This window comes from Xiphophorus maculatus, chromosome 5 (genome assembly GCF_002775205.1).
Source record: "Xiphophorus maculatus strain JP 163 A chromosome 5, X_maculatus-5.0-male, whole genome shotgun sequence".
In the NCBI taxonomy this organism is placed as follows: domain Eukaryota; kingdom Metazoa; phylum Chordata; class Actinopteri; order Cyprinodontiformes; family Poeciliidae; genus Xiphophorus; species Xiphophorus maculatus.
This window is the reverse complement of record NC_036447.1, coordinates 21410760-21427728: the sequence shown is the minus strand read 5'-3', so window position 1 is coordinate 21427728 and position 16969 is coordinate 21410760. Positions and strand designations below refer to the sequence as shown.

At 41.3% G+C, this 16969-nt stretch overlaps 2 protein-coding genes across 4 annotated transcripts; one reads left to right on the top strand and one right to left on the bottom strand.

Annotated features, from left to right (window-relative positions):
- Positions 1–544: 544 nt before the first annotated feature.
- LOC102226786 (soluble calcium-activated nucleotidase 1-like) lies at positions 545–7855 on the top strand. 3 transcript variants are annotated; one of them, XM_005810345.3, is made up of 5 exons: positions 545–641; positions 2950–3498; positions 3576–3716; positions 4689–4892; positions 5523–7855. In XM_005810345.3, exons 2-5 carry the CDS (start codon positions 3009–3011, stop codon positions 5891–5893), a joined length of 1206 nt encoding a protein of 401 aa, XP_005810402.2. In that variant the 5' UTR covers positions 545–641; positions 2950–3008; the 3' UTR covers positions 5894–7855. The 3 variants fall into 3 exon arrangements, with proteins under 3 accessions (XP_005810402.2, XP_023189705.1, XP_023189704.1); XM_023333937.1 differs by having other exon boundaries at positions 549–711; XM_023333936.1 differs by lacking the exon at positions 545–641 and adding an exon at positions 1857–2118.
- A 189-nt stretch (positions 7856–8044) lies between these two features.
- Positions 8045–16751, bottom strand: LOC102231453 (protein O-GlcNAcase-like). The gene is made up of 17 exons (XM_005810363.3): positions 16416–16751; positions 16194–16245; positions 15595–15692; positions 14413–14543; positions 13423–13594; positions 13244–13342; positions 13019–13158; positions 12800–12944; positions 12095–12172; positions 11750–12009; positions 11515–11680; positions 10304–10389; positions 10089–10181; positions 9946–10016; positions 9300–9420; positions 9076–9205; positions 8045–8320 (listed from the first exon to the last, which is right to left on the bottom strand). The coding sequence occupies exons 1-17, from the start codon at positions 16465–16467 to the stop codon at positions 8178–8180; spliced, it is 2037 nt and encodes a 678-aa protein (XP_005810420.1). The 5' UTR covers positions 16468–16751; the 3' UTR covers positions 8045–8177.
- Positions 16752–16969: the final 218 nt, after the last annotated feature.

Here is a 16969-nt window from a genome sequence, read left to right as displayed (position 1 = left end):
TAGTGCATATTTCCACATGTGTTATTCATAGTTTTGATGCCTTCAGTGTGAATCTACAATGTCAATAGTCATGAAAATAAAGGAAACTCATTGAATTAAAAGGTGTGTCCAAACTTTTGGTCTGTACTGTATATAAATATGTTATAGCTATTTCTGACTGGGAACATAACAATAAATAATTATCTTGAGTACAAACAAAACATAGCAGCAATCGTTGAGATGCTAACCACTATTAAAAATACACACCTTCAAACATCTTTAACAACGTTGATGCTTTCCTCAATAATCTACTGTATCAAGATAAAAAAAAATCGTCTGTACATTATACTGTCCCTTTAATAAAAAAAAGAGTGATCTCAATTGAGATTTTCTGAATTTACTGACTTAATTTGTAGTTTAAATACTAAAATAAACAACTACATTTTTAAATATTTTTTACAAGCATGACTTTTAAGTGTATGTTAGCTGTTTTTGTGTATAATTTATCAATGTGGCTGCGTGGAAACCCCGTGGACACAAGTTTTGTTTATGACGTGACAGAGCCGTGAGGTGCCCTTTCTCTAGGGAGTCCCAGCATTTCCTCCGGTGTAGGAGGAGACTGTCACCGGCCAACAGGGCGTCGTGAGAAGCCTCCACATCAGGTGAGCTGCTGGGGCAGAAATGGGGACGTGGGTCGGGTAAACTCTGCAAGTTTGACGAGCAGCGTCCTTGGTGAGTCGGGGCGAAACGTCAACGTTTACTGTTGCTAGCTGGTGTTAGCTGTGTGGCTAATAAAACGTCTGGAGGTGATGTCCGCTGTATGACATAACTTTCCGTCCGTGTGAAACACTTCGACAATGTTCGGACATTTCGGCTTACGGTTTTAGGAGCTTATCTGTGTTCATTAAAACCGGCTAATTCAGCTTTGCACTGCCAAAGTTTATGAACCTTTAACCGGCTTTTGTAACCTCAGACTCGAGCTTAAAGTGGAATTGTTCCAATTAATTCTCTCATCATTTACACACGACAAACAAGGGAAATAATGAAGAAAAAGAAAAAAAAAACCGATTGACAGTTGAAATAGTCTAACATAGTTCGCAGCACAGCTGATTTGCGACATTAACTGTTGTGAAAGCTTAGATGACGTCACTTTCTGCCCCGTTACGTAACGTAACGTCCCGCCGACGTAAAGGAGTTAAAACCGCAGTTGACGCTATACTTGCGCCACACTTGAATATGAACGATATTTAGGTTTATGAAAATCCCCTGTATGTAAGTAGTTAACAAAATATTCAAGAGATACTTCAAAAAACTATTTAAGTGTACGACTATCTCTTCTTTAAAAAGGCAATTTTTTTATTTGTATCATCTTCAATCTTGATTATTCTAGAGCACAGAACTTTTACCGTTCAAAATGCAATGATAAAACCAAACAATGAATAAAATATATATTATTTTTCTTTGTTCATAGTACAGAAATATTGGAAAGGTTGTTGGGGTTCGCCATGTTGCATTTACTTCCTGAGAAAGAGTCTACTTTTATTTTTCATGTCCCTAAAAATAAATTTGAGAGGACTTAAAGTGCAACTTTTACTGCATTTTGTGGGCAAAATTAATTTCACATCAAATTTTTACTTTTGCATCAAATTCGTCTTTAAGCTGTATGCTGTAGACTTTCTCTTATTTTGGCAGATTTCTCTTATTAACAATACAAATACAGTTCTTAATTCATTACTAAGAAATCCAAGTTAGTTTTGGCTGTGAAACTTGAGATGGTCTACAAGAGGGCAAAGGAAGAGACCTGCTGAAACCTGCTGAAATCAATTATTCATGCGAATACCAGGGCTGAACGAGCGAGTTTCTCTGAGGGATGTGCAGAGCAGAACGACGTGATGGTAGCAGCCTGTTCAGGGGACAGGAGGCGAAGGAAGGCTGAATAGTTTAATTCTTTATACCCTGTACAACAATGTCGAGTTTTGGCTTGTCGTGCAGGGAGGTGGAAAATATGGGTTATGTATTCAGCAGCGACAAAAAGCTCTTTTTTTTGTTCTGTCAAGCCTTGCGTGTTCAGTTTAAAGAGTCGACAAGCGTGAACACGTTCAGAGAGAAGCAGCGGATGCACCGGGGGAATTATGTGACGTAAGATGATCTGTTCCACCCAGATGACTTCTTGGGAAATATTCATGTGAACCCTTTTTAAAATCTTGTCGAATTTAGTCAGTAAATATATATATATATATATATAAGTATACTTATTTTAACAATTTGAAGTTGTTTTAGAATTAATATTCTGCTTAGAGTGCATATATTTAAATTGTCAAATCTTGTTTAAAAGATTCAAAATGGCTGGGCAAAGATTTGCCCTACTATTTGTCGCTGTTTGGAGTAACATGAAGGGTCACCTTGGCCCAAAACAATAACAGATCTCTTATTTCAGCAGGTACCACGTCTCTTTACCTATTTATCTAAGTTTCTGACAGAGATGAAACAGTTTGTTGAGAATAAAAGTCTGCTAAACTTTTTAAGTTCTCTTAAAGTACTTCACAGGAGAAACAATACAGTTAAATCAGAGAGTCAAGGGGAGAGAATTTTGTACAACAGATTAGTGTGAAAAATTATAAAATGGATAAAGTCATGTGACAAGTGTATAATCTTGACAGCAGTTCAGCATGTTAATAAATTAAGGCAGACAGCAGGGTAAGGGTGTGCTGGTTCTGTTCCTGATGGTTTAGTACATTCGTGGAGCTCTCTTCCTGTTCAGTATGCGGTCTGCTCAGCCCAACAAAGCCCTGTTGTGAATAAGGAACAATAGGAACAAGAGCCCATTTTAGCAGCTTGCCCTCCTACCAGTGGCTATTCTTCTCCAGCTGCTATGAAAGCAGACTCGTACTTCAAAAACCTCAAACTTTTCAACTATTTTTTACATTTTGTGTAAGCCTGCTGATGTTCCTCCTTGTTCTTCTTCTCCAGGCGGTGGAAGTTTTCATCTCCAACCCACAGCTGGCTCCAGGGATGAACCCGACACTTCCATGAACTCCTTCGGTTTCGCGGTTCGAGGCCTCCCCTTGGCCTTGCCGTCCATGACACAGGCCACTGCCTCCGACCTGCGCTTCCATCCCAGATGGAGAGCAATAATCGTGACCGCCCTGCTGGCCTTAGTGCTCATGCTGTACCTGCACCGGACCGTAGGGAACACAAACACACCAACCACAGGTAGTTTTCAAACTCGCAGAGAGGAGGATGTGAGATCACAAAGACTCTCTTGGTGTCTAAAGAGGAAAAAGCCTTACAATGACACATACCCGTTGAGTCCACCAGAGAGGACACCGCACGGCATTCGCTACCGTATAGGAGTGATTGCCGACCTGGACACGGCGTCCCAAAGCTCCAAGGGTCAGACGTGGTTTAGCTACATGAAAAGAGGCTATGTGACCGTTTCAGAGAGCGCGGACAGACTGGAGGTGGAGTGGGATGCAGACAGAGTCACCTTGGAGAGCAGTCTGGCTGAGAAAGGACGAGGTATGTGGCTCAAATCCTGCTTCTCCATACGGATGTGCATGTTCATATCAATATGTGGTGCAACGCCGTGCCTGCAGGTATGGAGCTGTCGGAGCTGGTGGCCTTCAACGGTCACCTTTACAGTGTGGATGACCGCACAGGTGTGGTGTACAGGATTGAGGGGAGCAGAGCCATTCCCTGGGTGATACTTCCTGATGGCGACGGCTCCATGTCTAAAGGTAAGTGCCAAGGCTGAGGAGCGCCAAAGATTGATGACAATTCCTTTTAAGAAAAACAAAAAATGAACGTTTAGTCGAGAACTTTAGTACCTTCCAAATATATTCATACCTCCTGAACTTTTTATGGACTATTGTACACACGAATATGCCTCAGTCTAAACCGTTCCACTGTTTAGGTTTGTTGTCCTGTTTTAAGGCAAACTTCTGAGCTACTCTCAAGTCTTTTAGATCTTCTAACAGATTTTTTTTCCAGGATTGTCGTGTATTTAGCTCCATCCTTCTTCCCTGTAACTCTGAGCTCTGCCTGATCCCTGTCAAAGAGAAGCACCTTCACATTATTATGTGTTTTTTTTTTTGTTTGTAAATGATTGTATGTAAGGCAGGAACATTTGATTAATGTAAGGTTGGAACATTTGATTAGGGTCAGCCAGATGTTGGTGGTCAAAAGAGTTGTCTGTGATCGCTGTGCTGTTGTGACTCAGGTTTGGTAATGTTGTATATTAAGACGGCCTGTGGAACAGCAAATGCAGTCAGTGGTAAGGAATAATTTTTTAAGCTTACAAGACAAACACTGCTGATGTTATTGGACTTTCATAAGTTTTCATTCATAACGGCGGCATTGGGTCAACTCCCCCTGTTGCCCACCTCAGTAGCTTCAAGCTCCCACACAGGGTGATGTATTAGTTTCCGTACACTTATAGCCATTTGGATGTTTTATTTAGAGGTGCCAGAGTACAGGAAGCTGACTGCAAATCCACAAAACATCACAGATTATTGTCTATTGAAAACTTGAAAAATTGAGAATCGTCTTCCTCGCTTTTGACTTTGGTTCTTTAGTTTGGGTTGGTCTGTCACACAAAGCCCCAAAGCAGTATATTCTAGTCTGTTCTTGAAACAATAAGTTGAAGAGCGAGGAGTACTTTTCCAAGGAATTGTTTGTGATTATAGTTAATGTTTTCATTTTCTGTGCAGGATTCAAGGCGGAGTGGCTGGCAGTGAAGGATGAGCACCTGTATGTTGGAGGTCTGGGGAAAGAGTGGACGACGACGTCCGGGGAATTCGTCAACAACAACCCAGAGTGGGTGAAAGTGATCGACTATAAAGGCGGCGTGGAGCACGAAAACTGGATGCCGTATTACGCCGCCCTGCGGAGAGCTGCAGGAATCAAACCACCAGGTGCATGTCTGCCGTCGATGCCATCCGATGGTTGCGCTTAAAGGCTAAAAAGTGTGGGACTTAAACCTGAGCCTTGTGGAGCTCCAGTTTAAATCATAACACTTTGATGAAGCATTACTTACATTTACAAACAGAAGTTCTTGTCAGGATTCATGTTTTTTCCTGAAGTCATGTGTTTTATGTTTTACTACTTTAATAGGGCTGGTTGAAATAAAGAGGTCAGTTCCTCCTCGTCGAGCTTGATAGAAGCTCAACAACGGTCCATTCATTGGATTTAGGTGGAAAACATTTGAAGCATGCTGGCCAGGTGGTCACCAGGGTCAAAGCTGCTAGACCACTAGCCAATTTCTGTGTAAATTAAACATTTATTAAAAATGTTTATTGTAGAATTTTTTTGGATGTTTCCATTGACTTTATCTGACACAAAGTGAAAAAAATGTATTCATAGAGTAAGGATTTGTCCCGCTGTATTCAACATAATGACTGAAAGGTTGCTGTCTTAAGGTTCTGAATCAAGTGAATTCAGTTTTGTGACTGGAAACGATGGTCCCACTCACCATATAACGTGGACAGTTCGGTCAGCACCCTCAGTGGGGTAAAGTGTAAATGAAATCCCCTTGCTCTTTGCAGGTTACCTCATCCATGAATCGGCAGCTTGGAGCGAGCGCCTCCAGCGGTGGTTCTTCCTACCTCGCCGTGCCAGCCACGAGCACTACGAGGAGGCGGCCGACGAGCGCCGAGCCACCAACCTCCTCCTGTCCTGCCCCGCCGACTTCAGACATGTGACCACGCAGCGCGTCGGACCTTTTAACCCCACCCACGGCTTCTCCTCCTTCAAATTCGTTCCCGACACCGACGACCAGGTCGTCCTGGCTCTGAAGTCGGAGGAGGACGCAGGCAGGATCGCCACATACATCATTGCTTTTACACTGGACGGACGGCTGCTGATGCCCGAGACCAAGATGGGAGATGTGAAGTATGAAGGGCTGGAGTTCATTTGAAATGTGGCAGGGTGAAAGTTTCATATCGCATTATTATTATTATCATGATCTCATATCGCTAGAGAGCATCGGGATAACAACAACGGTAAAACGTTTTCTGAAAGCACAGGTGAAAGGTCAACAGAACAACTGTGAAAAATGGAAATCTGCTGATGTGTCCTGTCATCAAACACTAGAGTCAAACCTGCATCACCTCAGTGCTGATAGATGTTTTAGTTTTTTTTTATTTAATTTTGGGAAGAGACCCGATTGGAGTTGAATTTATAATTAAAGGGAAGAAAGTAAAGTGCTTTTAAAACCATAATTAGGATTTACACCAAACATTAAAGCAAAAATATAAAATAGTTTTTTGGAAATATATATATACATAGTATATATATATTTACGTAAACAGGTAACAGTTGGTGACATGGCCAGTTTTCTAGTATTTAAACCATGGGAAATAGTTTGCTAGTGAGGCAAAATGTGTTTTTCCCTTTTCATAAGGTGCTAAATATTTTCTGATGATGGCATTCTTCATTACTGATCATGACAAGCACAACAGTCCTCTTCACTGTGGAGGATTTAATGTTGAAGAAAAAAATCTAATTTATTACCACAGGTATTTCTGCTTCACATTTAAAAAGACGGCTTTCGGTGTTTCTTCATTTTGCTTGTTTTATAGCTTTAGCTTTCATCATCAAACTGCATTTATACCAAGGGTTTTCAAGTCTAAATACTTAACTTAAATATACTACTTTAAAAAATAAGTCCCATGAGTGGAGATTTGTTCTTTTGAAAGGTTTGATATTTACCAGAGTCCTGACACTCTCCACACAAAGTAAGGCTTAGTGTTATCATTTCATTGTCAGTCATTTCACAAATGTGTCGTTTTGTTACTTTTTATGGCCATGTGTCGTTCTTATCAGAAGTTGACATACACTTATCTTGGGCAGAAATGTCATAAAATTGGGGCATTTAATGCTGGATGTGAACCTTAGTTCATTCAAATTGTTTGATTTCTTTGCACAGATTATAGACTCGATTGGGTCGAGGTCAGAACCATTCCAGAAGCTCGATATTGTCTCCTTTCACTCTAAATCGTGTTCTGATGTTTGCGTAGATTCATTTCCTGTTGGAGCCCAACTGTGTCCAAGTTTCAACCATTTAGTTGTAGATTTGAGGTCAAGATAAAGAATTAGGTGGCGGTCTTCTGTTGTTGTGTGTAATGCAACAACATGGCCACACAGCATGCTGCTGCTACCACCATACTTGACTGTTGCTATGGTGTTCTTTGGTTTGCACAAGCCTCATCCAGAACCTGTTTGAGCCTGTTTGTTTAATTACCATCTTGTGTGGATTGAAAGTAATCCATAGTAATTTCAGATGTGCAGACTCTTTTTTTTTTTTTTTTTTTTTAAATGTCAAATATGTTAGTATAGTCACTCCACACTGAACAAACAGCTCAACGAAATAATTTGTTGGTGCAGCATTCCTACTTATGATGGCTATACAAGCTTTAGACAGGAATTTTATTTTTTACATTCCATTTTCTGTGTTTGATGTGTATGAATTTGCCTTTAAATCACACATTATAAGCATATTACATTTGTTTTACTCAACATATCTACAGCAGTGTAGCTTCTTTTTTTTTTTAAACAGGGTTTTCATATTCAGACGCAGTAAAAGCACATCTCTGTGCAGCGTCTCTCAGGGTTCAACAAATGGAGAAAAAAAAATAAGTGTCCTTAATCTTAAATCCAGTCCTGTTTGTGTTTTACTGCTGAGAAACATTGGACTTTGTCATGTTGTATAGTGATCCCTTCATGTGTAAAACAGACATTTTGGCGCCATGAAGCACAGTTACTTAATGAGGCAGGACGTTTGTTGTTGCTGATCTTTGTACATCTTTATTTCCTTGTCCAAAGTTTAACTTTTTTATGCTTTTAAAGCGAGAGAACAAATTAAAAAAAGCTATTTAATCAAAGATTAATTCTTAATATATTCCCATTGTCTTGTCTAAATGACATAAAATGCATTCTTTGTTTAATTGTCTTGGTGTGTGTGTGTGTGTGTGTGTGTGCGTGTGCGTGTGTGTGTGTGTGTGTGTGCGTGTGTGTGGGTGTGTGTGTGTGAATGTGTCGCTTTGATAAATGTCAGGAACGCCAACGATTCACTGTGGACGTTTCCAGTTTATTGAAAAAATATCCTTACAGAGATAACGTTGACAAAATGTTAAAGACAAGGCGAAAGACTTGATTCAAACTGATGAGTGTCGTTTACCGACATCCTGAATGCTTTCGCGTTACTGGAACTTTGTTGCCATGACGACGGCATCCTGAGGCAGACTCTTGTCCACGGCAACGTGCTTGAAGGAGCCGAGTTTAGAGTAGAAGTCGAGCATCCTCCGGTCGCTCTGCCTCAGCTCGCAGAAAACTCCTCTGGAGCCTGAAGGTTAAACAGAGAGTCAATAAGAGTCTATCTTTGATCAAATACACCGGGGGGTAAATTAAAAAAAATACTTTCAATTCAGGAGTACACATTCAGGCAGGTCTAGTTTTAAAGGTAAGGTGACAGTGATCAGGATCAGAGGCAGTAGCAGAATTACAACATGCTTTTACTGTAGTAAAAGTAAAAAGCAGCCATCCAAGACATTACCCAAGTAAGAGTAAAGAAGTATTTGGTAAAACGACTACTCAAGTACTGAGTAACTATCAAAACATCAATAATTTAATATCAAAAAATGACCTAAAATGAACCAAAATATATTATGTGGAAATTCTAGTTTTAAGGACCAAAATGAAAATCTAAAAAAATTTACAAAAAACAAAAACATTTTTCCAAAAAGATTTTACTCAATATAAAACTTTAACAAAAACGGCAGGTGTATATCTGGTGACTTTTAAAGTTAAAACAAGCTAATTCTCCATTAGCTTGTTTTAACTAATGGGAAGGGTAAGAGTAGCAATACTTCACACTAAAATTACTCAAGTAAAAGTAAAAAGTATAGAGTAATAATACTCCTACAAGTAAATTTTTTCCAGAAAGAACGCAACTATTTACTACCCAACTCTGATCACGACTCATGTAAAGTAAAGCAGCAGCAACGGAGCTGGGCAGATTTTCCTTGGGGTAAACCTGTAGACCCAAAAAGATTGAGTTTTACTGACCAGCACTCAGAGCTTTGAGTCAGAGCGACTTACCGCTGCTCCTGATGGAGGACAGCAGCTGAGTGACCATACGCCTGGCCGGGGATGGATCAGTGACCCGAGGCAGCACTTGGACCACAACCAGGGAGGGGTAATCCTTTAACAAGGTGTCACCTCCTGGCCTCTGGAACCACAACGCAACATTCGGTCAAGTCACACTTTGCTTATTTCCACCAACTGTTGTAGAAACTAAAACTGGGATCTTAAGTTTTGACCACCTGCTCTGTGCCTGCAGCTTGTTTGGCATCGGTGAGTGCCAGCGCATATCCACAGACCCCGATATCATCCTCCACAACAAGAGCGCACTGTGGAGAGGGGGCTACGTCCCCCAAGGACAGGCTGCAGACGGCCAGCAGAGCACATTAAGACACAGCTCACAGGACAAGAGGAAATATTTACAGCACAAACACTCATCACTGATGGCTAACTGGCAGCTCCCAGCTGCTTTGTTCTTGTTTTTTGTGTGAATATTTTATCATTTCAGACTTGATAAATAACTGTCAAGATATTAGCCTGAAATGAAAAGTTCAAAAAGAAAAAAATAAACTGGGTAAAATGAAGAATGGAAGTATCCTTACGGAGGGAAGTACAAAGAAAAGGTAATTCATCCATTATCTTCTCAAACATGAGCAATTCTTAAAAAAAGGAAGAGAAATTATTCTGTCCCAAATTCACATCTTTCAAAGTACAGATTTAGGAAAACAAAGTCTAAAACTCTAATTAACAAAAAATATCTGAGTTGGCTATTGTTTTTCTAGTTCTTTGGAATGATCAAATCTTAAACTGAACTATATTTTATATCTAGTTTGAGAATATGTAGGGTTAGGAAACAAAACCAAATATTTTTTGGGGACTTCTTCTTACCAGTCACTGATGAGTTTGGGGCTTTGTTCGTCTCTTCTCCGCATCTCCTTAAAAATCTTCTGCACCTCAGCCTAACAGAACAGTTTTCATGTTAGGTCATATTTCAAATACAACCCAAACGGTGCCTCGGTGACGGACCTCACCTTGTCGTCGCTGCAGTAAGGACGTATGCAGTAAACTGCAGTCATGGGAGGATGTTTAAACAGATCCCTGTTGCCATGTCCTGGAAGCATCCTCTGCAAATTCAAACTAACATTTTAACTTTGACTTTCTCCAACTTCAGTTTCCTCATTTCCTGCAGGCATCGAGTCATTACTGAATATTATTTTGGAAGAAGTCACTACCCTGGTTTGGTTACCTGGAACTCTCCGGAGAGACCTCCTCTGAAGCCCCACGGCTCCGGATCGTCGGTCAGTATCTGAGCGGAGGGTTGATCCTGACCTCCTGTGGAAATAAACACACGATATAAACAACACACTTCTCTTTAATAAACAGCAACTCGCCAGCTAACATGTACAGTTTTTATAATTTTGGTTAATTTTGATAACGGTGATTCACAGTTAATGAAAATAAAACAGCTTTCTCAAAACAGGTTTTATGTTATAGCCTATATTTATTATGGGGAAGACACTGAACTTGAAGAGTGAGCCATAAACAGTCTTTGCTAAAACAGGCTGCCATTTCACAGTTTGGTATCCAAGCAAAGTAATGAAAAGTTTAGTGAAAGGAAAACATTTGGTAATCTTCTTGATGGAAGAAAACTTAGCATTTTATCTGGACTTGAAGCTCCAGAGAAAGAACTTGAAGTCCAGTGTGACGTTTCCACAGCTGGTGATGATTTTAGGTGCCATGTCATCAGCTGGTGTTGGTCCACTTTGTTTTATGGAGTCCATTTCTGCTCAAGCTTTATGGAGATGCTGATTTCATCTTCCAGCAGCACTTGGTACCTCTCCAAATTCCCTGACCTTTAACCCCACACATAATCTGTATGTTGTTGTCAAGGGAACTGCAGGGCTGTGACCACTTGGCACAGCAATAATGGGTTGACAAACAAACAAATCCTGCTCTTGAAAAACATTACCAGTTTTAATAAGGCTTTTTGGGACACTAGTCACAAAGATTTGTGTTTTGTATCACTAAATTGCACCCAGTACCTGCATTTAATCATATTCTAAAATTTATTGATGCTCTTATTGAACAAACAGAGGATAAAATAGTAAAGCTAACAATCCTGACAATATGGACAGTTTTGGGCGGTTCTAAGCTTAATTGGATAAATCTAAATTCTTGTTGTGATTCATCGCAATAAATGATACACGTCACAATAAATGCCCAGCCCAATAGCCTTAAGCAATATAACAATTTTAGAGAGACAAATTTTTTTTATTTTTAATCAACACAAATAAAAACTTGAACTGTAATAAAAAAATATATAAAATATACGAGTGAGGTCTTTAAAAGATATTAATAAAATAAACTTCTAATGACGTGAAACTTTTATAAATTTTGATCATTCTCATTATGCATCCTGCCTGCTAATTGTCCTTCTAGCAGAAAACGTTTTCCCACCGAGAGTCTTGACGTAGGCTCGAGCCAGTCCGACGCCGCTCTTGATGTCGCAGATGTAGTTGTAGAGGTCGTACAAAACGCTGCGGTTCGGGGCGTTGGACAGACGGTTGAACATCTGCACCACCGCGTCGCACATGCCGTCGAACTTCCCTGCCCGGCCGCGCCACTGAAATCAAAATATTTCATGAGGAGAACTGGGATGCTCCAGGAAGTGTTTAAAAAAACCCTACCCTACCTCTTCCGTCTGCGCTGCGGCAGCCTCTCGGTGGGTTTTGAGCCAGTCCAGCTCCTCCAGCATGCTCCTGGCCGTGGCCCCGTGCTCGTATGGCAGGTAGAAGAGGTCCGACAGCAGGTCCAGGTCGTCCAGAGTCAGCGGCTCGGCCGTGTACAGCGGGTTGTCTCCAGGTCCGGGAACGTAGAGGCTCTCAGCCACGTCCGTCTGCATGGGCTCCTCGTCCGGCAGCGCTTTTCTGAGGCGAGCCGACCGACAAGCACCTGCAGGCATGAGCCGATTGGATTCCTGTCTCGTTGGTTTTCCTGAATTTTGAGTTAATGGAGGTAAACTCTGGCTGTACTCTACCTCCCGGCTGATCTGCGCTCATGAACTCCTGCAGCCAGTCTGAGAGGGCCAGAGCCAGGGCTCCCTGAGGGCTGTAGCCTGGAGGCAGAAACAGGGAAGGTCGTTCTCAGGGTCAAACTACACTGTTATTTAACTGACACATAGATGTACCTCATTCAAATGATGATTAGAGATCAATCCAGACTTTTGTGTTTTTTCCCTATTTATAACTTTCTTAAAAAGGTATGGATTTTGTAACCAGTCTTCTCATTGTCTCGATCTTAAAAGTGTCACCATAGGCACAGTTACCCTACTTCCTCTTCTTCTGCAGACATTGCATGTAGTAAAGAAGCCCCACAGGACTATAGGAGAATCTAATGAAAGCACGAGGCTTGCTTCTCTAAAAAAAAAAAAAAAACACACACATTTTATGAATACCTTAGTGTCCAAAGCTTCAAAGATGTTTGAATTTTCCAATCTTCCTTAACAAAAAGGCTGTTCAGTCATACCTGAAAACTCATCTCTGGTTTAGTATTTGGACACTACAATGTATAAAATGTTTTTTGTTTTTTTTTCAATATAATTTTACTACTCCTTAGTGGGTTTAATGAAGAAAACGCTGATGATTTTTGAAGGGGTCATAAACCAGGAGTGTCCAGTTTACCTTTAGATGTAACCCAGTACCCCTACATCTCACCCAAATACAAGACAAAAAGCAGAACTCACCCATTTCCACATCACTTCCTCCTCCAGTAGCTGAAGATCTACACCATGTTGCCAAAGTGTGGATGGCCACGAAGTTTAGGTAAAACTCACAGTTGGGGTTTGTGAGCACGCCTCTCAGTTTAGGAATCAGCTCAGTGGGTCGATCCTTTACAAAGATGGAGTAAAGCCGATCATTAACGAGCTCATACAGGCAGCAGAGATGATTCTGCTGATGAATACCTTATATGGTCCCAGGAAGAGCCGCTGAGGATCATAGTCATTGGCATGAATATTGTCCCAGATGACCGGCGCCCTCTTCAGGACCGCCGTCACTTCCTCTATGGATTCAACTGAGATTTTGTTGGACACCACTTTCGGACCTGAGAAACAACAGCAAAAAAAACTGAATAGATGGACCCGATCTCTGACCCGATACACGTGGAAATAAACCGACTATAGCCCCACCAGTCCACAGTATGTCAATCCCAGGCAGGAGCTTTTCCCCAACGGTCTGCAGATATGAGGATTGAGGCACATTGGGGTTGCAGAAAGCAGTGCAGTAGTCTGGAGACCCAAAACAAGTCAGAAGCCGGGGATAAAAACATCACAATTTAGCATTATTTGCTGCTTTAGAGGAGCCTGACCTGTTGGGCAGAAGAGGAAGGTCTTGGCGTCTCTCAAGTGCTGGTACACCTCGTTGGTGATGGCCACCTGGGCGTGGGCGAAGGAGCTGAAGGCCTGCTTGTCCGCTGGACACATCTCAGTCTCAATGTCGTCAAAGAGCAACGAGAAGGACCTGCAGCCGAACTCCTTCACCTGAAACACAACAGCTGTTTAAACACGCTGGGTCGCTCAGCAGGATGAACTCACTAAATCCGAACGACTTTGGCTGCTTGTTGCCGTCATAAAAAGAGGAACTACCACACTGTGAATTTATTGACTGCACTTGTTTACAATTTGATGGAAAAAACCCAAAAAACTTGTTTCTGCCGTCAAGCAGACAGTTACATAAAGATATTTTTAATCTTCTGGTTGAATCAGGACAGGAAGAGTTTTGAGTCTACAAGGGGTAAGAACACCGCCTTCTAAAAGTATTCACACCCTTCATTGTTAGTTTTCTATTCCACTGTCTAATTCAGTACTTTGTAGGTCTGCTTTTGGCTCCAATTAGAAAGTCTTTTTGAAGTCGGGATTTATAAACTTTACACATCTAGAGACTGAAATTTTTGCTCATTTCTCCATTACAAATATGTTGGGTTGTGCAGACTGTCTGCAACCATCGTTTTTTTTTTATTCTCAAGCATTTGATCTTTGACTGGGCCATTCTAACACAAATATGCTTCGATCTGAACTAGCTCAGTTCTCTGCCTTTAGGGTTGTCATCCTGCTAAAAACTCCAACTGGTTTTCTTCCATGACTGACTTGTTTTCAGCTCCATCTTCCATGTTTGTGGATGCAATATGAGGAAAAACTTTGAGCTGGGAGGCAGTTCAGGCACTGTAACTCAAAAGGTATAAAAGTTAAAGGTTTTATGCCCACTCGTAAAATAAATGCTCCAGGAACCATAAAGCTAGATACAGTCAGCGGTTTCATCTAGCCTGCTCCACCCTGCGCCTCGGCTGCCAAAGTCCTACCTGATCCAGCTTCCTCTTGAGAGCTGCGACCTCCCTGGGGTTGGAGAAGGTGATGTCCAGACCCGGAGAGATCGCGTAGATGAACTCAACCCGATTCTTTTCGGCTGCTGAAATCAGGGCCACCAGTTGCTCTAGGAGAAAGGGAAAAGATGGAGGCAGCTTCCCTGATTTGTCTTGACAGTTACCAACACAGATTAGCTTTAGCACACTTCCTGACAATGTCCAAAGATGAGGTCAGGCCACAAGAGGCATTTTTGTAAGAATAACGAGGCAGTAAAACCTGAAGGGTTATCCTGAGATTAGACAATAAATTCAGAGGGTTAAACATCAAACTTTAAGGTGAAACATCCTTGATAACGAGCAGAGATGCACCAAGCTTAGCGTTTAAACACCGTCTCCATAGAGATAAAGAGGACTCAGAGTGGGACTTTGAATTAGGCCTGCAGCTGACCCTTGAAGATGGCTGCTTTCTGTGTCTGGTAAATCATTTCTGTGTCGATGCGGCCATACATTTAGTAACACTATCCTGCAGTCGGTGCTCCATTTACAGCCAACTGTCAAATGCTAGCAGGTTTTCAAGAAAAAGAGAAACAGCCCCACAGCATCACGGATCCTCCGTTGTACATTACACTAGGAATGAGGTGTTTTTCACAACCTTATTCTCGAAGATCAAAGCTGAGCGTTTAGGCAGCAGCCCACCTGAAGTCTTCATTGTGAGAAAGTTTAATCTTGTCCTCTTGGTGTAACGATTTAAAACTTCAAATATAAAAAAAGTTTGGAGAGAAGCCATTTTCTTGTACACTTTGCCTTACTTGTAAAGACGAGCACTAAAACTTTTTTCTTGTCTTGCGTTTCCCATTTTGAAGAGAAATTATGAATCTTTCATAACAAAAAGATATGGATTTATAATTTAGAGCTTCTTGATATAAAAGCCTGCAACAAAGATGCCAAGTGTAGCATGAGTGAATTGAAAAGTTCATAGAAAAACAAAACAATTGTCAAGATGGGATTTTTCAGAATTGTTAATTATTCTACTGCAATAACAGCTTTGTTTAGGGGTTTTCGCACACTTTTACCAGCTTCTCTAAATTGCCCTTAGTTATGAGGGCGTGTATCTGTGTCGTACCCCGCCGCTCCTCAATGGTAGTGGGCACAGACATCGGATGAATGCACGAAACTGACCTGCCTCCTCAGGAGAGTATAATTCTCTCCAATACATCCGGTGTTTGTAGTCGTCCTTGGGAGCGTACAGGTAGGTGTTCAGGCCCCACTTGTGCTCCCTGGGGAAAACAAAAATGATTAAATTACAGATTGCTCTGCAGATATGATGAGGTATGCATGGCTGCCTCAGTGACACAAAATCATTATATCTTGCATTAAATGCAGTTTTAAATGTCACTATATGATAGAACAATGCATCATTATCCCTCAGCTGGGTCAGACATTGGAAAAGGACTTGTAGGGGCAGCAGCCCAGGGCCACAATATTTAAGGAGACAAGAAAGATGAGGGTTTTTTTTTTTTTTTTTTTTTTTTTTTAATTTGAAAATCATAAAAGGTATAGTCAATTTCTTTGGAAACAACATGAAGTTATTGGCTGGACTTCATATCTGCCTATTTGAAGTATGAGCTTTTAATGTACTGTAATTTAATTTGGAAAAAAAAAAATCCTTAGTGAATTGGGGACCAAACAGCTCCAGCCCAGGGCCCACCACCTTGTAAATGCGGCCCTGTTCCTCAGTATGAAAACTCCCAGCAGCAGTCTTGTTTTATTACACTCACCTTTTAAAGAGCTCTGTTCTCTGCTCCATAGTCCATGGCCGCCCATAAAACCCTGCATCCAGCAAATTTAAGCTTTAATTCATATTATTGCCACAAACAATAAATAACAGCCTACTATAAAGAACCAGCAGATGCACCAGGAGGTAAATCTATGTTGATTTATTCGTCCGATAAATCCACGAGAGGAGTCTAATATATACCAGGATTGATTAATTATCTCACCTTCCACCACCCCACTGATGAAGGGTCTCTCGTCCCTGCCAGGTGTGGACATGTCCTCGGTGTAACACACAACCTTCTCGCCTCTTGTTCAGATGGAGCTCAAGACGGAAATGGCATGGCTCTGCTCCCTAACCTTTGCTTTTCATCCACTGGTTTATGGCACCGTCTTATTGCAGCATGAGTAAACAGACCTGATTCGCCCAGCTGTACGGTTGCTGAGCAACTTCACACTAGTAAACATCCGGTCTGACCGACAAACTCTCCTCCGCTCTTCCTTCCTGCCAGCGGGTGCGCGTCTTCAAGACAGAAGGTGCGTTCCATCACAGTCAGCCGTTAGGAGAGCCGGCCATTAATGATGACGAAACGAGAGTGGGAGGAGTTTCAGTTGAGACTAATCAGAGCTGCAATTTAATGGTTTAGGAAAGGTCAAGCTTTTATGCATCTTTTAGATAGTGGAACCATAATTACACTTTTAAAGGTTAATACGTTCCCATTTTCAGTTTTCTGTCTCCATCCTAGGAAAAACATAAAATCAAAATCTATATTCCTACGTC

Bases quoted from the DNA above. Each gene is read 5' to 3' on its own strand.
- LOC102226786 (XM_005810345.3), top strand. From the start codon at position 3,009: ATGAACTCCTTCGGTTTCGCGGTTCGAGGCCTCCCCTTGGCCTTGCCG. The intron at 3,499-3,575 runs GTATGTGGCTCA...CCGTGCCTGCAG, and splicing joins TCTGGCTGAGAAAGGACGAG to GTATGGAGCTGTCGGAGCTG. The intron at 4,893-5,522 runs GTGCATGTCTGC...TGCTCTTTGCAG, and splicing joins TGCAGGAATCAAACCACCAG to GTTACCTCATCCATGAATCG.
- LOC102231453 (XM_005810363.3), bottom strand. From the start codon at position 16,467: ATGTCCACACCTGGCAGGGACGAGAGACCCTTCATCAGTGGGGTGGTG. The intron at 13,343-13,422 runs GTCAGGCTCCTC...TTGGGTCTCCAG, and splicing joins CTTCCTCTTCTGCCCAACAG to ACTACTGCACTGCTTTCTGC. The intron at 10,017-10,088 runs GTGAGGTCCGTC...CTGTTCTGTTAG, and splicing joins CTTACTGCAGCGACGACAAG to GCTGAGGTGCAGAAGATTTT.